The 27,588-nt window shown below is 37.7% G+C and overlaps 1 protein-coding gene across 1 annotated transcript in view; it reads left to right on the top strand.

The window, feature by feature from the left end:
- The window catches only part of LOC144452060 (uncharacterized), a 152,237-nt gene that overhangs the window by 68,584 nt on the left and 56,065 nt on the right, over nt 1–27,588 (top strand). Inside the window, exons 14-32 of the mRNA XM_078143071.1 lie at nt 412–510; nt 722–820; nt 1,025–1,222; nt 1,871–2,068; nt 2,559–2,756; nt 5,070–5,148; nt 6,011–6,109; nt 9,098–9,219; nt 10,605–12,457; nt 12,851–13,075; nt 15,229–15,330; nt 18,041–18,201; nt 18,586–18,797; nt 19,219–19,423; nt 20,429–20,525; nt 21,045–21,273; nt 21,426–21,677; nt 22,985–23,095; nt 27,346–27,366. Coding sequence (XP_077999197.1) covers nt 412–510; nt 722–820; nt 1,025–1,222; nt 1,871–2,068; nt 2,559–2,756; nt 5,070–5,148; nt 6,011–6,109; nt 9,098–9,219; nt 10,605–12,457; nt 12,851–13,075; nt 15,229–15,330; nt 18,041–18,201; nt 18,586–18,797; nt 19,219–19,423; nt 20,429–20,525; nt 21,045–21,273; nt 21,426–21,677; nt 22,985–23,095; nt 27,346–27,366 — 4,560 coding nt within the window. The remainder of the gene's footprint in view (nt 1–411; nt 511–721; nt 821–1,024; nt 1,223–1,870; nt 2,069–2,558; nt 2,757–5,069; nt 5,149–6,010; nt 6,110–9,097; nt 9,220–10,604; nt 12,458–12,850; nt 13,076–15,228; nt 15,331–18,040; nt 18,202–18,585; nt 18,798–19,218; nt 19,424–20,428; nt 20,526–21,044; nt 21,274–21,425; nt 21,678–22,984; nt 23,096–27,345; nt 27,367–27,588) is intronic.

Genomic DNA, 27,588 nt, shown 5'->3' on the forward strand with positions numbered 1-27,588 from the left:
AGTAGAAAAAAGCACACAAGGAGACAAAAACAAAAAAATACAGAACTACACCACATTTCAAAATATGTGATGAAAATTTAAAAAAAAAAAAATTCTAAAAAAAATTCTTTTATATCATTTTTCACCTTATTTATAATGCACACTTATGTGTTTGCTTGGTGGTTGTCCATGTTATGTTTGATCTATTCTGCACTACATTGACTATTTGGTGGGTCCATTTTAGAGCTGACATAGACATAGCTATATGAACATAGATAAAGTCTATTATTCAAAATATCTGTCTTTAACTATTACTACAGGAACTTTTGTACAAATTACTAATATTTTATTTTGGTATTTTGAGATGTATAACCTCTATCATGGCATTTATTTATTTGTGTTTGTTTATATTGTAATTATTTACCTTTACAGAAAGGATTCACACCCCTTCATGTGGCTGCTAAGTATGGCAGTATCGAAGTAGCAGCTCTGTTACTGAGGAAGTACGCCTCTCCTGATGCAGCAGGCAGGGTAAGTCACTTACACTGATTCTGTTCTCTCCACAAATCAATGGCTGCATCGCAGATAATTTGTATAACATATTGTTATGTAAATGAACTTTTTTAGTCCCCCCCCAAAAAAAAAAAAAAAAAAAAAAATTCTAGAATTGCAATGTTGCACTTCTGTATGATGAAATGTCCTTAAATTGACCTTCGACCTTTGTTTATTTGTTTGTCTACAGAACGGCTTGACTCCACTCCATGTTGCCGCTCACTATGACAACATCAATGTAGCCATGTTGTTGTTGGAACAAGGTGCATCCCCTCATGCAGCAGCAAAGGTAATTTACTGTTCTTCATTTGACATTTTGACGGAATGTAAAATGTACCTGAATTGATCAGCTGAGTCTACTGAACGAGATCTACTATTTCTTTTAATGTATTGAAGAGTATTTGATTTATCTTTGTTTCAGTATGAGTAGAAAATGTCTTTTTGGTTGAATTTATTTCTTGGAGATTAATTTTGAATTTTTTCTTGTGTGTAGAACGGATTCACACCACTGCACATTGCAGCCAAGAAGAACCAGATGGAGATTGCTACCACCTTACTGGAGTATGGAGCAGAACCCAACGCAACAACCAAACACGGCATCAGTCCAGTGCATCTTGCCTCACAGGAAGGACACACAGACATGTTGACCTTGCTGCTTGAACGTGGTGCTAAACCAGATGTTACTGCTAAGGTAGGGTACAACTACTATGCTGCCACTTTTCTCGAACACAAATGACGATTTACTTTGCGTCATTACCAGCAAAGTTGTGCTTCATTTAGGATATGACTAGTTACAGGTCACTATGTGTTCACATTAAGGCTTATTTGCATGCTAGTTGCATGTAACCCCATTGTCTGTTCTCGCAACTAAATATCCCATCTTTCATGTTTTACTCAACTTTGTACTTAACGTTTATGTTTGCAAACTAGTGGAGAAGTGGGCAATTTCTCGGTCTATCAAAAATACCATTTAAACAGCCACTTTGGGCTTGAACGCTTTCCTTTAGAAAACAGGTTTGTCCAGTCTTGTTACAACTTATTTACTTTGGGTCTAGAAATCTGTGACACAGAATGTGAAGGCAAGTGCTTTGGGTATCATTATAAGTTGTTATATTTACAATGTTAGTGAGCAGAGGATGTCACGACAAAGAATACATCTAAGGATTCTTGTCGTAGGTTTAGTGATTAATTTGGAGGAATTTCACACACAATAGGAATAATTATGACATAGATATTCGTCCAAATAAAGTTTGGAATTTGTTGATGTGATCACCACTGTGCAGGCCACCCTCGGCTACAGATAACGCCTGCTAATAACTTTGTTTTTCTGTATTTCCAGAATGGATTGACACCACTGCATCTGGCCGCACAGGAGGACAGAGTCAATTGTGCAGCCATCTTGTTGAACAATGGAGCATACATCGATGCCCAAACCAAGGCTGGATATACTCCATTGCATGTTGCCTGTCACTATGGCAACATCAAGACTGCAACCTTCCTGCTCCAACAGGGTGCTAAGGTCAATGCCAAGACAAAGGTAGGTGTCAATGACATTGAAGTAAGTAAGTGAGTGAGTGAGGGAGTGAGTGAGTGAGTGAGTGAGTGAGTGAGTGAGTGAGTGAGTGAGTGAGTGAGTGAGTGAGTGAGTGAGTGAGTGAGTGAGTGAGTGAGTGAGTGAGTGAGTGAGTGAGTGAGTGAGTGAGTGAGTGAGTGAGACTGAGTGAGCGAGTGAGTGGAGGGAGGGCCTAAGCAGAAAGACAGACAGACAGACAGCCGTACAGATCTAGAGACACAGATAGACAGACAGACAGAAACAGCTAGATACAGACAGAGAAAGACTAACCCACAGTCAAACAAAGTGGCTATGCTCAAAATTCTGTACCAGAATGACCTCAAATCTTATCACAACATGAATTGAACTTTGCTCAATTCTTAATTGAACAATTGTGTGCTGGCTTAATATCAATGGATTTTGTGGTGATTTTCAAGATCTGAGATACTAACTACTATGATCTGTGTTTTGATAGGCTGGCCTGACACCATTACACCAAGCAGCCCAACAAGGACATGTAGCACTGATTAATCTCCTGTTACAACACGATGCTGATCCTAATGAAGTCACTAACAATGGATACACTGCATTAGCCATTGCTAAACGTCTTGGCTACATCTCAGTCGTCAATACTCTCATCACTGTCACTACGGTTACAACCACTACCACCCAGGTTAGTGTATAATGTTCTCAATGTATCAGAGGACAGACCCACAATCAAAAGTATTAAAGGAACTCAAACCCCACTATCAACAGTATTAAAGGGGCTCAGTCCCCACCATCAGAAGTATTAAAGGGACTCTGTCCCCAAAGTCCCCAATATCAGGAGTATTAACCCTTTCACCACCAGTACCCGGTATACCGGGACGCGCTAGGGCGCCCACCAGTACCCGGTATACCGGGACGCCAAAGTTCATTCACCTATCTTGCCGTAAAACCATTCAAAGGCAGAAATTGCTGCAAAATTTGCTGCCATAACTAGTTCCACACATGCGTATTAGCCTTGTTTATATTGCCTGCCATTTTGAATGTATGATAGTGAACGATATCGAGAGCTACGATCCAAATGACGAGCGATCGTAATTTTACGTGCGTTTTTCGCCCACAAGATCGAATTTAAACATGGCGGATATAATTAACGGCTCTCATAACATGGTCTACGATATAAATTATGTCACTGTCTTTGGATATTTCGACAGAATTTGACTCGAAATACATCGTTGAATACAAGTATTTAGGTATGGGAACACGTTGTACTTGTGTGTAAGCATCAAATTCCCGCTAAGGCCGTGTGAGCTGCCGGCGGCAGTTTACGGTTGAATTTTTGAATGTCGGCAAATTTACGCAATCTTGTGACAGGTACCGACTCCCATACTAACGTCTTGGTTGTAATTTTTGGCTATAAAATGGATTATTTTGGTTTTATTTCTTTTGTTACATCTCAATAATGACTTGTATTTGTACTAGCTCAGCGTGTGAAGGTCAGTGGAGGGAAATTTATGCACGATACGGGCGATTTTACGAATCGGATTTTTTATGTGCGTTTTTCAACGTAAAATTCAAATTTCAACATCGCCGAAGCGAAATCTGTCTCCCCTAACGTAACTTACAATGTAAATAACGGTGCTGTTCGTAGAAATTTCCCCTCAATTTTGACTATGAATACGATGTTTTATACAAGGAGATGACTGAGTGAACTCAATGCAGGAAATGTAAGGATCAGATTATGGCAACGTAACTTCAAAGTCCCGACTGCATATTTGGTTTTGTGGGTACAGCATGTTGGCAAAAAGCGCCACTTTGGCGTCCCGATTCGGACTCGTATACTACCAACTTGTGGGCATTTTTTACTGATTTTGAGGATAAATTTGGTGATAATTTTTTGTTGTTCTGTCAAATAATGATATATAATTACACAAACTAATTTTTCTGAAGGTATTGGTGCAACAACTTCAGGTATTTTTGTCCCTTTCATTGTCGGTGCGGGACCGACTAATTGCGTCGTAATCAGATTAGAGAGCCGTTATTTTTTTCCGTTCAAATTTAATACGACTGAAAATAACATTTTCTGCCAAATTTTCGCCGATTTTGACCATTTAACCAGTATACAGAATTTTGTAGAAACATAAATGTTGGTATTTTGAATTTTGTTTGTAATATAAATGTTTTGTTTATTTGTGATATGTCAATAAATAAGCAACACAGGTTTTTTTACCAATATTTTCTTATTTTAACCCAAATTTCAGTTGTGAATGTGATATTTGAATGTGTTTATTTGTAAGTATGATATAGACAATTTATTTTCCAGTAAAATGATACCTAATTTTCAAAGATTGGGCAATTCTAAGTATTTTTATATCAAAAATACTGCATACCACTCACTCTCACTTTATGTTAGTGAGGGGGCTGGTGGAGCACAAACAATCCCATGAGGCCAATGGTGGTGAAAGAGTTAAAGGGGCCCAGTCCCCACCATCAGAAGTATTAAAGGGACTCTGTCCATACTACAGAAGTATTAAAGGGGCCCAGTCCCCACCATCAGAAGTATTAAAGGGACTCAGTCCCCAAAGTCCCCAATATCAGGAGTATTAAAGGGGCCCAGTCCCCACCATCAGAAGTATTAAAGGGACTCAGTCCCCACCATCAGAAGTATTAAAGGGACTCAGTCCCCAAAGTCCCCAATATCAGGAGTATTAAAGGGGCCCAGTCCCCACCATCAGAAGTATTAAAGGGGCCCAGTCCCCACCATCAGAAGTATTAAAGGGACTCAGTCCCCAAAGTCCCCAATATCAGGAGTATTAAAGGGGCCCAGTCCCCACCATCAGAAGTATTAAAGGGACTCCAACCCTGCCATCAAAAGTATTAAAGGGACTCAGTTGATGTTATTACTTCTGATAAAGTTACAACTATTAGACTACTGTATTGTTAGTACTATTGTAAAACTGTGCCAGATTCCCATGTGCTAAATTTCATATCATTTTAACAGGTGGAGAAGGATGAGAAGTTGAAAGTATTGGTACCGGAAACCATGCAGGAGACATTCATTTCAGACTCTGAAGATGAAGGTAAGACTGAGATTTGAAAATACTAATCTGGAGATCTATTCTAGTTGTTGACCGTTGTACATTTCATATGACGAAAGGACAACTTTTCCGTAACGAATCATAAAGTCATTGCATGGAAATTTATGTTTTGGTCTTCACAGATTTTTCCCCCCACACGTCTTTGAGTTAACTTCTCTCTATGTTAGTGCAATGCCTTGTTTGTTCACAAGCATGTTTTAACTTTACTTTTCTAGATATAGATTTCACTGTGTGTTATTCAAATGATAAATGTACTGATAAAAAGGGCCCCCTAGTTGTCTCTCCTTGAATAAAGTAGAAATAGGAAATAATGGTGAAATCTTAACTGGATGCAGATCATGATTTATTGCCAGTAGCGAAAGGTATGCTGCAATGGTAGTATGAAATACTTGTATAACTGTAGAGCGCGATGTTTATTTAGAATGTCCGTTGACCTGCATTGGTTGATATTATCTTGATAGACAAGTATTAATGTAGCACTGATAGAGTGCTATTTGCCTATTCACTGCTATAACTGTAGAGGGCGACGTTTATGTAGAATGTCCATAAACCCTGCTTTGGGTGATATTATATGGTTATGTGAAATATTGTACTGATAGGGGTGCTGTTTGTTCAGTACCATACATGGTCTTTACTGAAAATTTCCATTGACCTTTCTATTTGTAATTGATATAGTAACAGTAGCATGAGTAATCATTCTACTTTGCCCCCCCAGTATAGTTTTAGTATTGTGTTTTTTGTGATACCCTTTCCTACGCATGATGTATATATAACTTTGTTTCTATTTTTTGCTGTGTCTTATACCTCCTTCCTACATGTCTGTTGCACTGTTTGGCGTATGTAGGGATGGATAAGATTATCTACTTGCCTCAGTCCCCTATCTGGCTTCCTTCTTTCTCTGGTTATGATACGGGCAACAACACTATGAACACACTTATGTTTAGTAAGTGCATGCTGATACCAGGATTCAACCCAACAAGCAGGGTGCAATATGGGTCCCAACAAACAGTGAAGGTGCATGAAGCACCCACCCTTTGCAAGCAGAATGAAATATGGGTCTCACCAAACAATCAGGGTACAATTCAGGTCCCACCAAACAATAGGGTATATCCATCCTTCACAAGCAAGATTGTATTTGTGTCCCACCAACAAGCAGGGTGCCATGTGGGTTTTGCCAAACAATAAGGGTATATCCATCCTTCACAAGCAAGATGAAATATGGGTCTCACCAATCAAGCAGGGTGCAGTATAGGTCCCATCAAACAGTAAGAGTGCATGAAGCACCTATCTATAGCAAGCATGATGAAATATGGGTCCTTTCCTAATGAAAGAGTTTACAAAATGCCTACCCAAAATGTCAAGTTGCAATGTTGGCCCCCACCAAACAAGAAGGGTACATTTAAACACCCACACTAATAGGCTACAGTATGTATCCTCTCTCAATCACAGCTAGAATTAAAAGGTTACTTCTTTATCCTCTCCTAGTTAGCAGGGTTTAACCTTCTTCAAATAGGCAAGTCCCAGAAATATGATGCAACGTGAGGCTCCTCTCTACCCCAAAGAAGGTGAAGTGTTGGTCCTCTTTGTGAATGAGTGTTTTCAATAGCTCTTCATGTACAATAGCTCATTATCAACACCCAGTATTCAACAAGAGCCCTTCCAAACAAGAGAAGGTGCAATATGTAATGTCCACCCATAACAACCAGCCTTCAATGTTAGCATGCATTTCCCATCAACAAGTTTCTAGAACAGGTCCTCTCCAACAACCTAGGTGTAAAGAAAGTCCTCTCAAGAATGAGGTTGCCAAGTAGAACTTCCACAACAATTAGGGTGCCCTCTGTAGTCAGCAAAGTAAAACAAGCAGGAGGGATTTTGGCTCTCCCTATCAGTCCTAGTTTATGTGTGAGAGGCTCCTCCCCCTCCTCAATCCCCCTTCAGTTCAACATTTTGCCTGTTTGCTATTAAATTCAGCATCAGTCCATGGTGGAGGGTACTATAGAAAGCTCCCTGCTTTGTCTGGGAAAGAATCCTGGTTTGGAGTGCCTTGGGGTGAAAACATGGAAAGCTATGTGACGTGAAGATGACTAATTGTGCAAGCGTTTTCCATGTTGATAACTTCAAGGCATAGCAGCTTTAAAGTGAGGCTGAATAATCCCGTTGCTGTGAGTCATTCCTTGGTCTTAACTTTGTTTTTGAAGCTCGGAGTGCCATGGCAACAAGACTTTCAGTCTTTCCCTCTGTTTGTAGAGTAGAACTAACGTAGCTAAACTCACCTCATCATCTAGCTCTACTGACTCTGGTAGCAATAGATCACTTTTAGTGCCAAAGTTTAGCTTCTGAAATATTCCCATGCCTGATTTTCAATAACACCCTGCCTTGTTTCCCTGTGCCACTTGTACTAATCTGTACTGTCAAGCTAAAACATTCACTTTAGTGATAAGTGTTAAGTGTTTTTGTTAACGGTAAGTAAAAAAATCCTGCGTCCCTCCTGTCCAAAGAGTCAACTAATAGCTAAAATGATGTAGGCTTGGTATTTCACTCATGGAACGTTACGTTTTTGACACAAAGATAGACATATTTCAACTCTAGACTAACAATAACAGAGACACAATAAACACAGCAGGATCCTTTGCCCAATCACATTGAACACTGATAAGCATTGCTATTCTTTCACAGTGCAGTAAAAACAGGCTTCTAATGAAAACATTACACATGGACTTGATGATTTTAATGGCTGCAATTGTTTATTTTCTAACTGATAATCAACATTTCAACTTGACTACTTCTACATCCCTACTGTGCATAGCACCTATGTAATTGTTTCTTTTGCATTAGAAATTGTCTGAGGGTGTGTATTAAATGTCATGTCACATGAGTGAAACACCAAGCCGACATCATTTTAGCTGTAATTGATATAAATTATACGACTTTCATTTTTTTATCACACATTTCTCAACCGTAGCAAAAACACTGATCATTTACTAGATGCATTAATCATATTTCTAGTGAAGTTTAGACACGACTTCAATAGAGAGTAGTTGGACAACACCTAGATTCATTAGAATTTCCAGCTGCCATTTTGTTTTCTTATGACCTCAAGGTCAAAGGTCGGTAGGTCAAGTGTGTGACCCTTGACCCAGAGGTCTAAGGGAACAATGAATAATAATGATTTAATGAATGAAAAGACCAGAATTGGCTGATTAATCATGACTGTGTGCTTGGGGCTGTTACTAGCCTCTAAATTTCATGCACACATTGCGTAGTATCATCGTTCATGAAAAATCTAACTTCTTGTTTGTTCAGGGTGGCCCTTTTTATTTTCATGTTTCTCATTAAATCTTTATTTCTTAATCCAACAAAATGATTTCAAAAAAACTGATACACTGTATGGCAGGATTAGACAAAAGTTGTGTCTCTTATGAGAAGATGGCAAACCCACAAGTGTGTAGCTAGCTGGGTGAAAATTATTACTTATTGCTGAAATGCAAAACCTTTGATAAATTGAACAGTTCACAGTTTCCTTCTGATTTTAATTTGTTCTCTTGAAGGCATCTAAAAGTAAGATTATCGGTATTTTTAGGGTGTACTCACACTGACTTATCAGAAACTAAATGTAAGTCCGTAGAGGGTTATGAACTGAAAACATCACCAATATGTACATACACACACAAACACATGTGCATGCACGCACGCACGCACGTATGCACACACTAACTACTTTTGAGAAAAAAATTGAAATTTAAAAAAAAAAAAAAAAAAAAAAAAAAAATGTTAAATTATCAACTATCTTACCAATTGACACATCATTTTAGAGCTGCTACATTGAGAAACATGAAAAGTAAAAAGTGTCACACTCACATTTCATATCACATTTTGTAATCTTTCATCTTCATATATTCTAAATGTTTGTTGACATTTTTTTGCCTTACAGCTGAGGACACAATGACGGGAGATATGCCAAGTCTAACTGTTGATGAGATGAAGAACATGGCTGATGATTCAATGCCACTCATGCATACTACCATGGACGAAATCTGGCTGAAATCAGAACAGGTGAACTATTAATATCTAATGTTCTCCCTTTAACGTGGACATAAAATTGAATTAATATTAATAAAAGTCAGTATTAACAGAGTAATTAGGGTACCAAGCCTTTGTCATTTCTAAAATGTAATAAAATAGATACCATACTCTGACCCACTTTATTACTATGGAAAACATGCTATCAGCAAACTGAAATAGACTTGAAGTTAAAGTATTGTTTTTGGATGTGATAGATTACACAAGTGGGTGATAAGATGCCGGATGGTAGTGTTGATATAGTCACCCCGTAAATCAAGGTACTTTAAACTCTGAATGAGGTTTAATGTGTCATCATGCACTTGAGAACAATTTAGTCTCAGAGATGCCTTCCTACTGCAAGTGTAAATACTAGTATATCTATGTCCATTTGCCATGAGATATTGTAAGAGAGTAACTGATTGTGTCATCATGTGAGGAGAACTTGCTATCACAGACATCTTCCCACTGTGAGTAGAATTACATCAATCTCCATTTGTAGCTCATATGAACATATGCTGCAATGGTAGCTTTAGTTTGTGTATATGTTAGCTTGCCAAAAATGTAGGAATGGTATCTAAACTGCCATAAGACCCTAGATTCCCCTCCTCCAGGGATTCCCTCTGCGGGGATTCCCCCTTATTAGTCTCTAGTTAGTAGTACTGATTACTGAACCCTCACATGAAATCTCTAGATTTCTAATTAGCACGGTGTATTTAGGTGACAGAAGGAAAAAATGAAATTGGTTGCCAGCACACCATGTTGACAACTATGGTATTGAATACTTGTGTAACTGATGGTAAAATATGTGAGGGTATGCCATTAAGTGTACAAGGCATGTCAAGTTATTAGACTCTTCTGTTTAGTTCAACAACAAACCTCATTTATATATAATATGTTTGTTTGTGTAGATAAGGATTTATAGTGAGTTGATTGGGTTGATTTGTACTGCAGTTGTGTTGATTATAGTAAGCCAGTAGGGTTGATTTTGTACTCAAATGTCTTAAATTTAGCATGAGCTGGTTTGGTTAATTCTGTAGTTGGTTGACTCTTCATGATTTATCATTAACTGGTAGAGTTAATTTTGTATTCAGAGTTATTTTCCTTCAATTTATCGTGAACTGGTAGGGTTGATTTTGTGCTCAACTGTCTTTCTTGAATTTATTGTGAGCTGATTTGGTTAATTCTGTACTTGGTTGACTTTTCATGATTTATAGTAAGCTGGGGGAGTTGATTTTGTACTTGGTTGTCGTTCTTGGTTATTTTGTGAGCTATTTCGGTTTATTTCGTATGTGGTTATATTTTTAGTTGGAATTGTCTCTGTTAGTTTAAACATTGTAACTAATTGTTGTTTTCCAAACTTTGTGTCTTTGTTGTAGTCTCGTCTAAATGCATACCCACCATACGCCTTTGGAGATTCTCCTAGCTCTTCAGCCAGAGGATCCATGCAGAACTACTATAGATCAGACGCATACAAATCCTACCGAGGTGTCGAACCCGACATCATCAAAGTAGAGAGAGCACCTGAACAACAGAGTGCTCCTCCCAGTATGGCAGAGAAGGATATGGTTACAAGAACCACAGAAGTGACCATCATTACCACACTTAGAAGTGTCGTCTATGACCAAGATGGCGAACCCATGAAGAAACCAGACGGAACCATTGTCCATATTGGTGACCCATATATGGATAAAGATGGTAAGGAGGTCGAGGGGATGGTTTATGGTCCCGATGGCAAGCCAATTAAATATACAGTTTACATAACAATGACTAAAGTTACTAGAATTCTTGTCCGTGGCTGTGATGGCGAACCGAAGATGACGCCCGACGGACGAATGATTTATACAGGTGATCCTGCCGTCGATGAGGAAGGTAGAGTAATTGAAGGAATGGTGTACGGCATCGAAGGTGAACCTGTACCCTATGATGAATACATGGCCAGCTCGGTGGAAACCAGGGACCCTATACTCGGAAGTGACGGAGAACCGTTGAAGACTGCCGATGGAAGGATAATCCGTCCTGGTGATCCTGTGATTGATGAAGATGGAAAAGTTATCAAGGGTATGGTGTATGGTGTGGATGGCAAACCAGTGAAATATACTGTCTTCTATACCACTGTTATTGTAACTAGACAAATCGTGAGAGGACCTGACGGCCTTCCGCTTCACCATGCCGATGGCAGACCTATCGTTGCTGGAAATCCTGTAGAGGAAGGTGGCGTTGTGGTTCATGATCAGGTGTACTCTATCGAAGGGAAACCAGTACCGACTGATGAGTACTACACTGCCACTATCATTCCAAGACCAGTTGTCATTGGAGATGACGGAGAATCGTTAAAGGCAGCTGACGGACGCGAAGTCCATCCAGGCGATCCAGTTGTTGATGAAGATGGAAAGATTGTTACTGGTATGGTGTATGGACGTGATGGCAAACCTGTTAAGTATACAGAATATTATATCACAGTCACAGTTATTAGGAAAGTCATAATTGGACCTGACGGCAAACCTAGCAAGACTCCTGATGGACGACCAATGTATGCTGGAGATCCTGTCGTAGAGAAAGATGGTACAATCGTCGTAGGTATGGTATACGATGACGAAGGCAATTCAGTGCCATATGAAGACTACTACTCCACTCATGCTGTATCCAGAACTGCTGTTCTCGGTCCAGATGGCGAACCGCTGAAAACACCAGATGGAAGAATCATGTTTGCCGGTGATCCAGTAGTAGAGGAAAATGGAAAAGTCCTGCCTGGGCTTGTCTATGGTTATGATGGTCGACCTGTACCATACAGCGAGTTCTACTCCAGGAGAACAACAACCACTACTACTACAACTACCACAGTGACATCCACAATCTTACGACAATCTGTCAAAGACAAAGATGGCCTTCCGATGAAAACTCCCAATGGACAGTTTATCTATGCTGGCGATCCCTACATGGATGACGACTGCCAGTATGTTCCTGGTATGGTTTATGGCCATGATGGCAAACCAGTGACGTACAGCGTCTTTTATTCTGAGAAAACAACTACTAGGATCTCCCTAGAACCTATTATTGGACCAGATGGTAAACCCATGAGAAGACCTGATGGTAAAATTATGTATGTTGGTGATACTGTCATCGACGAGAATGGACAAGCTGTCCCAGGAATGATCTATGGACCAGATGGAAAACCAGTACCATTTATACAAGATAACGTAACTGTTACAACAATTCCAGTTCATTCAGGGTAAGATAACTAGACTCCAGACTAGCACTTAGTGCTCTCATTCTTGTAGCATCCAAAACTTTTGTAGTTTTTACAATTTTTTCAAAATTTTGTACAAACTCAAACTTTTGTAGATTTTCAAACTTCTGTAGTATCCCAAACTTTTGGTGTTTTCCAAATGTTTTTTGACGAACTCAAACTTTCTTGCATCCCCAAATTTTGTAGTTTCCCCAAATTTTCAAAATTTTGTAGGATTCCAATATTTTGTAGATTTCCAAACTTTTGTAGTCCCCTCCTCAAAGTTTAAGTAGCATCTCAAACTCCCTAGCTTCCTTAGTAATGATAATTTTTGTCCTATTTTACTCCTTAGCTTGCTCCTTAGTAATTGCTTATGTCATGTTTTTTTCTCCCTAGCTTCCTCATTAGTTTTATGGTAGATGCTCGTGGTGGTGCAATGCGTGGCTGCCGTCTTCCTGGGCTCCGTATAATTGTCCCACCAGGGAAGGCAACCGGACCAACACGCATCACCTGTCGACTGATAAAGCGACAGAAACTAGTGAACCCACCTCCTCTTATGGAAGGGGAAGCCTTAGCAAGTCGCGTCTTAGAGGTTGGACCCTCTGGTGCTCAATTCTTAGGGTAAGACAAACTAATGATTGATGTAGGGGTCAAGGGTCATTGTGTGTGTGTGTGAAGTAAAAGGACATAGCAGAGTTTTCACTCAGTAACATGTATATTCTGATACAAGTTTACCAACAAACCAAAGCAAATTATGAATGTGTGTCCTGAAATTTTGAAAGGAGAGAGAGAGAGAGCGAGAGAGAGAGAGAAACAGACAGACAGACAGACAGACAGAATGTGTGTGCGTGTTTGTATGTGCAGTTTTATGTTGTTTCTTGGTTTAGAATAAGTGCTGCCTTTAATAATTTGGTCCATCAAATCAATTCTGTTTGATACTTATATTGATAAAATGGTGTAAATTTAAATTTGAGTGTATGAATTGGATTTATTGATGTACTTGTTACTTGGCTACTTTTATTTTGAAGAATTTGACATGTTATTGAGTGAAACTCTGTTTGTCTTTCCTTCTATCTATAAATAACATTAAGAATGTCAAAGCTTTTATATCTTACAAGTATTAAGTTTTATTACAAAATCATTTCATTTTAATCATATCCCCTGTTTATCACCTACTTGTGAGTTGTTATGTGTGACCTTAGTCTTACTCATGACCTGTGACCTGTCTTGTGACCTGTGACCTACATTGTGACCTGTGACCCGTTATTTAATATGATCTATGTTTTGGCCCACCTTGTAACCTTTGTTGTGACCTCTGACCTCTGTGGTGACCTGTGTTTGTTTGTTTGTTGTAACCATGTCATGTTCATGACTTCATTTTAAGACAACTTGCATGCACCAAGCATGTCTATCTATATACAGTCTCAGAATAATTTTTTTCTCCCATAATTCAGTCTTTGGTTGGTAATATATGAATCCCTGAGCACGATAATAACTATGTTCCTTATCACTCGCACCATTTTTACAGTATTTAACATTTTCCACTGCTACAACAATCATGACAATTTCCCCCAACTTCACCTGCCCTGTCCAAACCCTGTTGTTACCTCACCCTACTTGTAACCCTTGACAACGCTACCCCCCACGTATCCACCCATGGAGCTACATGCAATACTTGGTCAAATATTTTCACTCACCATTTCAACCATACGTCATAATAATTACACACATATCATTTCAGTCTACTTCATTCTATTTATCCTAGCAACTCAACATGTAGAGCTATGTTTAAACTGCAACGGATCAAACTTACAGAAATATTTGAGAAGGAACGTTCAGAACTTTGAAGAAATTCAACAACTCAATTTGCAGAACTGTATTTATCTAACTGATCAAAATTTACGAAACATTTAAGAGAAAAAAAATTGATGAAAAACGTAGTTTTGATGAAACTTTATCGATACAGATCTATGTACACAAATGTAAAAAGTGTTAAACATAGCTGTTCAGATTTCACTAAATTTCATCCTTATCTCATTTGATAATAATTTTTTCTCATTATACATCCAAAATAATATTGCTTCTGCCTTTTAATCAATTTCAAATCAGTTCTCGACTTTTTCTCGCTTTGATTATGGGCCTCTGCTGATTCCACTCTGTGTAAACAAACCTTGTCATCAGATCTGGCCACAGTTTTATTTTTAGTATACCTTTCATGTAGAAATCATTCTAAGTAGAGATTTCCATCATGTAGATATTTTTCTGTCGAATTTCATTTTCATATTCTCTGCTGAAACTTAATTCTCTGATCTTTCTCATCGTATCATTCATTTCTTGTACTTTTGACCTTTGACCTTGTTGATCAGAAATGAAATCAGATCATAATCGAAATGACCTGCTTTGACCTACTGAGGTCATGTGACCTTGTGCCTTCTCAGAAGAAAAATGTCATACTCGTGCTCATTGGCTAGATTTTGCAAGGAGTGACAAACATAGCCAATACGAAGGTATTTTTCAAAAAAAATTGCAAGTTGCAGTCGTTCACCCCATGAAAACCAAATCTCAAATTTTCAGACAAAATTTTAAAAATTAACTGTGGATAGTTGAACTAGCCAGGTTCTGTTTATGTTTGAAATTTTTACAAAAAAATATTGCATTGGCCATCATAATCAGAGAGGGGGAAAGACCGAGACGAGACTTACTATATCTAACACTTGTGTGATTTAATTCATCCCCCATTCTATCTATTCTTACCATCTGATGACTGACCCTAGGGGGTTAGGCAACAAGATGTACTACTACCCTCCTCTCAATGAAGGGGAGGCTCTGGTCAGCAGGATCGTAGAGATAGGCCCGGCACAAGAGAAATTCTTGGGGTATGTAGTGTGTTCGCCTGGTTGTTGCAAGCCCAACAGGTCTATCTATCAACCAGGTAGCTGTGAAGTCATGTGGCTTGTATGCTCCCTCCCACGGTGGTCTTTGTTTTGCAAGTTTATAAGTTGTCAATGTGCCCCCTCCCTTAAATCTTTCCACCCCACATCCTTCTCAATTTGATCTGATCCTCTATGTTATAACTTCTGTTGGGTTTGTCTACTTAATACAAAGTAGGGATGGAAAGATATAAAGATTTGGGGCAAGCTCTTTTAGTTGTTTTTTCTTTGAATTTGTAAATGGCATGATTCATAAATTATTGTGGTTCAAGAAATTAATGCTTAATTTGGTATGCATGTTTTTCTTGGTAAAATTGGTATATAGTTATATAAGGTTATCTTTGCTGTGAATGTTGTTTTATATCCAGCAAGCATGCGTGACATTTCAATATTGATTTTAAAAAATTAAAAAAAAGAGAAAAGGATAAGAATATAGTAAGCATCGCTGTTTGTGTTTTTGTTATGTCTTGCTTTATGTCAATATAAAATACACTCACGTACACACCATATCAATGTACAGATGTACAGATATGATACATAATTGTATCAAATCAGTCTGGCTTTCTGTTGCTGTGATCAAAACAGACCCATATGTACCACTGGGAGTAATGGCATTGATCTTAATATTGGCAGAATGAAATTCAGCCACACTCCACTATGTCTGTCAAAATTTTAATTTTGAAGTTGACCATGTGTTATCTTTAGGGTACAATGTGCCTTGGGGCCAATTCCCCCCTGTAAAATGGCCGCCATAATGGATTCTAAAATGGCTTGATTTTTATCATCATTTTGACCTCTATTCTGGATTTTCGTACAGTAACCCCAGATTTTTTTACCTTGCTGTTAACTGAGAATGGGTTGGAGTTTCCTCGACGGCAAAAAAGTTATAATTTTCACTTCTAAGGTGCATTCTATATTAACATATACGCCTGCCGCTGTTCTCTTTGCATGTTCACATGCCTTATTACTATCTGCAAGACTGAGTAAAAACCAGTCTCTTTCACGACTCTCTTTGAATCCTCAGTCTTTTCAATAATATATCACTCCTAGATAAAATTAGGGATTCAACTTTTATCACAATACAGTAATGCTGTATTTTGTCTGCAGTTCGTGCTCACCATCCTCAGTACAAATTTTGGTATGAGCACATATACACAATTCCACATGTATATCAAATATCTTCTTTCTGTTGGAAATACACATAACTTAACATGTAAAAACAGTATGTATGTATTATAAGGAATGACTAAAGTTGGTATGTAATGATAGTAAAGGAATGTTGTATTTCATGGAATTTCATGTCAGTACTTTTGTTATTTTCACTAATAATCAAACAAAGGTACAGGTGAAATTTTTTCACGTAGATAAGATTTTAAGGGAAAGATATGTAAGATGAAGCCAATGTGAAAATAGAAGGGGTTCCATAGTGATCAATGGTAATATGTGTGGTTTGGACAAGTTATAGATTATGGATGGGTTTATGTACTCCATCATAGTCCATGAAAGTCCTTCAATTTCAAACTGGAGTCCTGAATACAGATATGGTGCATTAATGGAATATTTTGTACCTTGAAACATGCAATATTATCAACCATAACTTTACTAATAAAAATTCTCATTGCCTGTCAAGTTAACTTTGTAAAGCTAGAAGACAAATGATAGTTGGTTTATCTGATGTACAGGTTTTACAAAAACATTTTCAGAATAAAATTTATTGACTGTAAAAAGTCGCTGGAAATTTAAAGGACTTTGTAAGCCATAGACTGAAAGTTTCATCATTGTGGGGGCTCCACTAATTGCAGTCTTAAAGGTTTGTAACTCTGAGGGCGCCATTCACAGTGTTGTGTATGGCTTGTTACAGTGCTCTTGTGGTACTGTGTTATTTCTTTACTCCACTGAGTTTGTACTCCCATCTAAGTTGATAATTACAGCTTGAAAACTCGTTTGGTTAGTCACACCCCAAAGAATTGTTAGCAGAATACCCTCATAGTTGATGAGTTGCATTTAGTGTTCATTTACATAATGACTTCATTTGAAAGTCCCATAGCTGATTAGTTGCATAATATTGGTGTTCATTTACATAATGACTTCATTTTAAATCATTATAACGTTGCCATTTTTTTTACAGCCATACTTGTAATTGCAGTAGCTTTTGATTTATTTCTAATGTGAAGCGCCTATGAACACTGTCGTGGATATATGGCGCTATATAAATGTTTATTATTATTATTATTATTTGAAATCCTTATAGCTGATTGGTCGCATTTACAGTGGTCATTTGCATATCAAAGTCTGATGTACTATGATATGTGGTATCATTCCATTGTAATGCATCAGCTATGGGTGTATTCTACTAATGGCTCTTGAGAGTGGCAAGCAGATTCAGTTTTCAAACTGTACTTACAAACTTGCTACAGTTAGGAAAGCTTTGCAGAATAGCTAGATGATGGGGTACCACTAGAGTGCCAGAAACAGGCTACTTGCAACTAGACCAACAGTAATATTGGAGCACCCACAGCAATGAATCTTTGAATCTATATCGGTATGAATCCTGTTGGTTACAATGGTTGCACTTAGTGGTATCATAGTTAAGTTTAGTAGGTGTATGTCTTTAATTCTAGGTGGTTTAATCAGTTTAATGTGATCTTACCCACAGCCCTGTTATCATAGAAATCCCTCACTTCGCATCTTTACGTGAAAAAGAACGAGAAATTGTAGTTTTGCGTAGCGACTCTGGTGATACCTGGAAAGAACACTCATTGGATGTGACTGATGAGATAGTTCATGAAGCATTAGGTGGAACATTACAAGGAGAAGGTAGGAAAGAGAAATGAACTTTAAAGGGGGACACTACTTGAGGAAATGAAGACATTGTTGTAAACTATGGGGTCTGGAGTAATTTCATGATTTTACATTTACACTATGTGCAATTGCTAAGAAATACTGAGTTGACACTTGTTCATCATTCATTGTTCAGTGGGGATTCTTGCCATGACACTTTGACTCTTGGAAGTCAGTACACATGCATCTGTAAAAGCTGACCATAAATATTGATGATTGTTTCATTTGAAAGTAATAAGCACTTAGGAAGTGGTGATAACTGAAGACCAATGTATGTGTACTGGATGAGTGTAGTGGTCATGACTAGTGCCCTCACAGTTCAGAACAATCACTGAAAAATACTTTTCTTTTTCCCCACAGATATTGAGTCATGTGATGATTTAGCAGAAAAACGTGTCTGTAGGATACTAACCAAGGACTTCCCACAATACCTTGCAATTATTTCCCGTGTAAGACAAGAAACAAATACAATAGGACCATCAGGAGGCATGCTTAGTTCTACTGTCGTACCACAAGTACAGGCAGTATTCCCAGAAGGCACTCTTACCAAGAAAATCAAAGTGGGTCTCCAGGTAAGTCAACCAGAAACAGTCACAAGTCCTGATTGGTCAATTTGCAAATATGCATACTAATTTCAGTAGTGTCAACCTATCAAATCTTGTCTTGCATACTGCTAGGTATTCTCACTCAGTGTATATAAAACATGATTTGATTGGTCAGATCACATTTTGTTGATAAATATGAGCCAATCATAAAATCTGCAAATAAGAATGTGATAAATGAGTCAGATTTACAGAAGAGATAGTTTGATTGGTCAGATAATAGGTTGATGACAGATGTAAGCCAATCAAAAAGTGCCTATGTAAATAAATATGTTATAAATCAGGCCTGCCAGTATTTGATGTTTTAACTTATGAGTGAGTTTACAATATGTTCAAGAAATATGAAACATTGTCATAAATAATGTTCTACATATTTGTCTTATCTGTTCAGGCTCAGCCAGTCCCACATGACCTGGTGAAGAAAGTGTTAGGTAACCGCGTGATGGTTAGTCCCATTGTAACTATTGAACCAAGGAGGAGGAAATTCCACAAAGCCATAACAGTCACTATTCCAGTACCTTCTGCTAATACCCAAGGGGTGATGAATGGCTATGGTGGGGATACACCTACCCTTAGATTGCTATGTAGTATTACAGGTAAGTGCAGCTAATACCCAAGGGATGATGAATGACTATGGTGGGGATACACCTACCCTTAGATTGCTATGTAGTATTACAGGTAAGTGCAGCTAATACCCAAGGGGTGATGAATGGCTATGGTGGGGATACACCTACCCTTAGATTGCTATGTAGTATTACAGGTAAGTGCAGCTAATACCCAAGGGGTGATGAATGGCTATGGTGGGGATACGCCTACCCTTAGATTGCTATGTAGTATTACAGGTATTATAAGTGCAGCTAATACCCAAGGGGTGATGAATGGCTATGGTGGGGATACGCCTACCCTTAGATTGCTATGTAGTATTACAGGTAAGTGCAGCTAATACCCAAGGGATGATGAATGACTATGGTGGGGATACACCTACCCTTAGATTGCTGTGTAGTATTACAGGTAAGTGCAGCTAATAGTAATACCCAAGGGGTGATGAATGGCTATGGTGGGGATACGCCTACCCTTAGATTGCTATGTAGTATTACAGGTAAGCGCAGCTAAAAAACAAGATATGGGATCTGGTAAGTGTAGCTAAGATACAAGATGTGGGATCTGGTAGCATTCTGCATGCTGGTTGTGACATGGACTTTACTATTTCAAAGGGGTTGGTTGCCTCCCTGTTGAGGGACACAATGTTATTAGCTTGACGTTGTGAAATAAACTTGACTACTGCCAGTAAAAAACCACTTACATCATATATACTCATACTATAGTGCAAATGTGGGAGCAGGTATAAAGTTGTGTACTCTGGCATGACCTTCATCATACCATCATGCTAATGGGGTGACCACACCTACCCATTGTGAGACACAGTGTTATTACGGTAGTGTTTCATGCGTCTTCCCATTTACTACATGTCTATTGTATAGAGACTTAAGAAGTGAACAAAATATCTACCAACTGGTAGAGTATAGCTAGTTTTGGTTATTGTCACATGAATCATATTCATACAAACATCAAAACTAAAGCCAATATTTTTCACTCTACAGGTGGTACAGCTCCAGCCCAGTGGGAAGACATCACTGGTACAACACCATTAACATTTGTCAATGATTGCGTCTCTTTCACAACAACAGTATCTGCAAGGTAAAAAAAAAATCAATACATACTCATTGATAGGAAAGAATTTATGTTATCACACACACACACACACACACACACACACACACACACACACACACACACACACACACACACACACAGACCAGAACAGACACACTCACAAACACACATTCACACAGACATGTGTACACACACATAGACAAACACAAACACATATTTCAAACAAATTTAGTGTAAACTGAATATAGATTTACATGCAATAATAACAAGTGTATACTCACTGACAATGAATTGAGTGTTATGATGAGTACTCATCTATACAGATTAATAGTTACAAATAAATTTAAACTTCGTACTGCACCAAAATGCTTGGATAATAATGCTGAGCTTTCAGCCTCAGTCCTCAGTCCTCAGGTCTTCTTCAGGGATGTGAAGTCACATGTTGTTTACGCGTGCGTGACTACAGAATATTGCCCACGTCTCTGTTTAGTGATTGTTCTAATGTTCTGATATATATGTCTTCTTTGATTTCAATGTTTGCAGATTTTGGCTCATGGATTGTCGAGAAATCAACCAAGCCAGTAACTTTGCACGAGAGCTGTACCATGAAGTGATAGCAGTGCCATTTATGGCTAAGTTTGTAGTATTTGCCAAGACTCACGATCCAATTGAAGCCAGACTCCGGGTCTTCTGTATGACAGATGACAAGATGGACAAAACATTGGAAAGTCAAGAACATTTTGCTGAAATAGCCCGTAGTCGGGATGTTGAGGTAGGGAAAAAAAATTTGACTGGTTTGGGTTTTTGGTAGAGATAGGGTTAAAGTTTTGAACAGTTTGTGATGGAAGTATGCCACTATGATGCCAAGAATATTTTCAATTGACTTAAATTTAAGGTTGATTCTTTTCTTTTTTTTTCTGGTAGGTGCTTGATAGCAAACCTCAGTATATAGAATTAGCTGGTAATCTGGTACCAGTACAAAAGTCAGGAGAACAGCTCCACCTTAATTTCAACGCCTTCCAAGAAAACCGCTTGCCATTCTTTGTACGTGTCCGGGATCAGACGCAGGAGCCATGCGGAAGATTGTCGTTCATGCGTGAACCTAAAGTCGCCCGTGGATTGCCACCACAGAAGGCAATGTGTAATCTCAATATCACCCTTCCTGAATATATCAAGGTAAGACTACCCTCCACACCACCCCTCACCCCTCTTTTACCCCCTGATGAGTGGAAGCATTTCAAATTTAGTTGAACCATTTTTGATATTTTTAAATGATAAACAGACAAATTTGAAATATGAATCAATTCTGATATCAGATTTTGCATATTGCAATTTTGAAAATCAATACTGTGGACTCATGAAAATTTTATGGAATGACATTAAGAACATAAAAATCTAAAAATGTCAGTATTCCTACTTCTTAAAATTGTGTTTGAGGCATTTGAGCAACAAACAAATATCAACATGAAAATTTGAAACAGATCATATACTATGGCTGTAGTTGTATCTAAAATACATAAGGGACGATCGCACAATGTCGCACAAGCTCAACAAACAAACAGAATTCATTAAGGTCAAAACCCCCTCCCCCTGCCCCTAAATGAACATTCACAAGTGTGACATCAATTGTTTATATATGATGTAAACTATGATGAAAACTGTTGCGGTCACATCACTATGATCGATGTAATGTAAAAACATGATTGTAAACACATTAAAATACTAGTAGAAACCCAGCACCATGTCTCACATTAGAAATAAATTTTTTATCAACCTATCAACATCTCAGTAGTAAATACAGAAGCTGTTATCATTGCAGTCGTGAAAGTTTGAAAATTGGTTAGAAGTGTGAAAATGAAGTTCCACAATCGCATTTACGCCAGACCCCCCCCGCCAAACGAACGGAATTCACTTATTGAGCTTGTGACAGTGTGCGATTGTCCCTAACACTAAGTGTAACACCTCTGAAACTTATCAGCAGTATTGAATACTGCAATGACAAATTATGTATCTTTTTTTTCTAAGACTGAATATCTTGTGTACCGCCTCCCATGTAATTTTTTGCTGTGTTTGACCGTAACATGTTTTCAATTTCTTTGTACAGAATTCAGAAAATTAATGTGTTGTGCAAAAAAAATTTTTGGGCTTTGAGTGTTGTGTCGTACGTACGTACTGTGTGTCTTTCTACTTGCTATTTGACTTCCTTAGCTAATGCTGCTTTGCTTTGGGTGACACCATTGAAGCTAAGCACAGCGAAAAATACACGCTGACTTTTTATACTCCGCAATCATTTCTATCCTTCTACCTGATTCTGGGTTTTTCTGTCATCTTGGGTTTCTTTTCATGTCAGAAACATGTTTGTTTTTGTTTTTTCTTGTTTTCTTTGTTTTTCTGTCCCACTTGGTCTTTTTTTTTCTATTCTGTGCATCTTTGCCGTGCTGTGCTGTGCTGTGCCGTGCTGTGCTATGGTATCGTATATATAGTATTACTGTTTGGTTGGCCGGCCTAATAGTCCAACTGATTTTTCTCTCCTAACCACTTATCAATTGACGGAAAAGGTCAAAAAAGAAGATGACACAAGTAGCGATGATGAGGTAACTGTCTGCTCGTAGCTGTCATGTGTTTGGCATGGTGGAACCTTGTTCCGATTCTTTGAAACTAGTACTGGATAAGGTCTTTTGATTTCGGCTAATGTCGATGATCTGCATTTTGTGCAAAATTATAAATTAAAAAAAATGAAGATAAATGGCATTAAATTCTCGATATACTTTCATTATGTGAGACGTCCCCTAAATAGCGCCTTCTAGTGGTGAGATAGGGTTTCCTCAAATTTGCACCGCTTAGTGCCAAACCAGGATCTTCCCGTAATTAGCGCCATCTAGTGGCAGTCTTAAGAGAATATGTAGAAGTGATGCAGCAGAATAAGCATTTTGAAAAGTTAATATTTGAATAAATTGAGATTGAAAAGACAACAGATCCATCGAAAACGTCAAAGTAAAGGAAAAGTGTTCCAAAAAATAAAACCATAAAATAATTTGCCTTTGATGAATGAAAACATTGAGAAAAGAATTAAACAGATGACTCGTTCATTCAAATGGAATTAAGTAAAATAGTGTTAGTTTTGCTGATGTTCAGACAGTGTCATTTGGAAAATTCATTTAATGGCATTTTCTTAACTTATCAGACACATAAGTTGGAAGATTTTAAAATCTGCTCATCAACTTGTTCAAGTTTAATAAAATAAGGAAATACTAGTAGATTAAAAAGTGGGAATATTTTATAAAAAGTACATATTAAGGATAAGTGCGAGTATTTTGTGTTGTCTATCCCAAAAATTAGGTGAGTACTAGTCTCAAACAATATTTGGAAAAGAAAATATCCATGCCAAACACCATGACAAAGATTGCTATGCCAGAATGAAATTTATACTAAACCTTGCCAGAGAAGCCTGTTCATTATTGAGGTTATTCTTTGCATGTTTTACTTTTCTCAACACCATGACAAGAGTATCGTCTGCATGCACTTGGCTTACTTTTCTTGAGAGGAAATTACGCATTTTACTAAGGTCCAACTTCACACAACAAAGAACCGATAACTGTTTATGGTGACAGAAGTTGCACTTTATTATTCAAATTTATGCAAGTTATTCTCTCTATATGGTCATGTGAGGGCGCCATACACTTATTTTGGTTGCCAGATACAAAACACAAGTTCACAAACTTTAGCGTTGAACGTAAAGAAAGATTTTAGTTGGTGTCTACACAATACCCTGCATGATAGAAAAGAAATATTGAGCATGAAGAGATTGAAATTGCACATTTGATGTGAATGTCAAAAATTCTACAAAGGCATTCTTTAGTTTTCTAGACTCTCAAACTGACTTTTTCTCTTTCATTTTCCTCACATTTCGTACAAATTCTGTATTGTAAGCAAAATTTTTCTTTTGGAATATCGGTCCTCTCTTGGGTTTGAATCATCTTGTTTTAGCATGTTGAGAATACAGGATAACTCCAAGCAATGTATCGGCTTCTCTGGACTGTGGTATAAAGAGTATAGAAAATTTAAATAACAAGTAAAAGTAGCGTAATTCGTAGTCATCGTATTAACGTAACGTAACGTAACGTAATGGCACCGTGTTGCATATTGACATCACACTCATGTCTGCTAACAATCACAATTGTCACTGTCCACTAATCATCTACATACAACATCAGGGTAATAGCATAGTTTATGTCCCCAAACAACAAGGCATCAGCATCGTTTGTTTCCCTAATATTGGTTTCATGTATTCATACACAATAAACCAATTATTACCCTAACCAATGGGCCTATATAGAGATTATAACCCTCTAGTCTACCTAGACACTACAGTTATTGTACAAGGGAAATATATGGTGTTTACCAGGGCAATATAGACATTATTACCTAAATCTACTAGGACAATATCTAGTTTATTACCCTAGTCTATATGAACAATATACAAATTATTGCATCTGTAAACCTTGCCAGTATATGTTATTACCCAAGTATACCAGGACAATTAGCAATCTATAGTATTACCCCAGACTACAAGGACAATGTACTGATTATTACCTTAGGGTGTGAGGACAGTATACTGGTTAGTACCTTAGTCTCTGCCAAGACATAGCTTTTATTACCCTGGTCTGCCAATACAATATCCCACATTATTACCAGTCTCCCACGACAATATACAGATTATTACCATAGTGTATCAGGACAGTGTTACTTATATTCCAAGACAATATTCAAATTATTACCCCTTTCTCTCATAACAGTATACATATTCCTTTTGTATACGTGTAGTTAGTGCATCTTGCAAGATACAAATTGTTACCCCTTTTCCCATGACAACATACAAAATATTACCCTGGTGGTATACAAATTATATTACCCGATCTAGTAGGACAATACAGATTATTGCCGAAATGAATGAGGACAATATACAAATTGTTACCCCAGTTTACCATGACAATAATCAGGTTGTTACCCTAGTGTATAAGGACTGTATTCAAATTATTACCCCTGGCTAGGACAATATACAGATTATTACCCAAGTGAATCAGGTCAATATGCATCATATTCCCTTCACCCCTAGTGTACAAGGCAATATAAGCATTATTACCTTAAAAGTTTACTTTTAGTTGCGTGAATAGAAGTTTGAATGCCAGTGTTGCTGTCACAGGCTGTGTGTAATTTCTGCCACTCACCAGTATGCTGAATATTAAGCCAGCTGACCCTTCTTGTTGCTTTGACTGCAGCAGCTATACCCTTTATGTTGTTTTCATTTCCATCATATTTCCCATTCCAGTTTTTTTCCAGCTTCACCAGTTAAAACCATATCATCGTGGTTTTTTAGATGTGCAGTGAAATGTGTGTTGTGCAGTGTTGTGTAGATGAGATATACATGATTGTCACCATCTGATATAACATCAATACATACATAATTACATACTTGCATATAACACATTTGTAGTTCATTGTTTACTTTCCTTTCATCACTTGGTACAATGGTTAATTAAAGTGGCACAAGTTGAGTTTCTAAGCTTTTTATTCAAGTGAAAATACTTACGAAAAACTTCCATTGAACTCTTCTAGTATAATGTTACTATCAATGCATGCCTTCTATGACATTACAATTTGTTTTCTAGCATTGTTAGAACAGTTGATTCCATAGTAGGTACTTCCTGTACATTTTTGGTACATATAATAAATTACATCATCAAATCATTTATAAGTTATATCTTAATACCAAGTTTAAAAGCAGTCACTTGCAAGTGATGGTTAAGTATACTTCAGTAAGTAGAATACTGTGAGTACCTTTTCATATGCAGAAAAAATTACATCCCCAAAACGTACAATCTCAGCTTGTGCCCCTTGAACAGCTGTGCCAACAATGACAAGTGTTTCAATCTATTAACACTCATGTACACATAGCTACTTACTGTGGTATTGTAAAAGGTATAAAAGTTCAACTACAGAATATCTAAGTTTCAAAGATAAAATGACTACATGACAGACATTTGATTTGTGATTTGTGATTTTCTTGTGTCGAGTCCAAGACATTGTTAGCAGGTGTCGAAATGATGGCAGTATGGCCAGTAAACGCTTGGTCAGGATGACTTCACTCAAGTGATAAGTTAGAATTTAGCCATTCCTACTACAGAAATGTAACCGATACATATATTTCTGTGAAGTCAACTTAAACTTTGTGTTGTCTTTTGGAATGAGAAAAAGGGTCTTGCAGAATGAGAAAAAAGACTAATGCTACAGTATAAAAATGACCATTGTGTCTGAAAAAAAATGGAACTTTGAAATGGAATTTTACGTTTCTCAGATTTAGAGAAAGAGCAACTATTGTAGTTTGGCTACATATTGAGTAAATGTAGGACATGTTGGCTCAACCAATCTATGCTTGGTCTGGTCTTCAGTGTTCTGCATCAGAAAAAGCCACAAATTTATCAACCTGTCATGAGCCTATAATAACTCTCATCAAAATGTCTCAGTAAGCCATTTAGCCAGAGTTGCAAAATGAACATTCGTGTTAAGAGGAGTAAACTTATTGTGTACCGTTTGGGTGTTATCAACCACAGTTCTGTCTCTCAGTTACGACTTCTCACCTAACTACATGCAAAACACCACCAGTCCATTCCACATGAAGTGTGTCTCTCTATATCTAGAAGTGTTGTGCACAGTGTGTGTTGTTGCTTTTATTTGCCATGACTATGTACATGCTTTATAGATGACATTTGTATTTGTGCTTTGGTCTACCCACCATTGTTGTCTGATGAGTTTTCTTTATTTCTTTGGCTTATTAATAACACAGGAAGAGATGGAGAAGGGAGAGGTAGGGCTGACATGATGCTAGACAAATTTTCTGCTTTTAGTTTGCACTTCTCTTCTGCTCACAAACCCAATGTCAAGAAGGCATTTCGCAATACTTTACTTGAACCTTCCATGTCAAGCTCATTGGCATCAAAGTTCAGATACAAAAATCAATTTTTTTGGGGGAAAATCAAACATACCTAAATTTCATCAATAGTCATTGATATCAAACTACACAAAAGAA

Source organism: Glandiceps talaboti, chromosome 22, assembly GCF_964340395.1.
Source record: "Glandiceps talaboti chromosome 22, keGlaTala1.1, whole genome shotgun sequence".
Taxonomy (NCBI): Eukaryota; Metazoa; Hemichordata; class Enteropneusta; family Spengelidae; genus Glandiceps; species Glandiceps talaboti.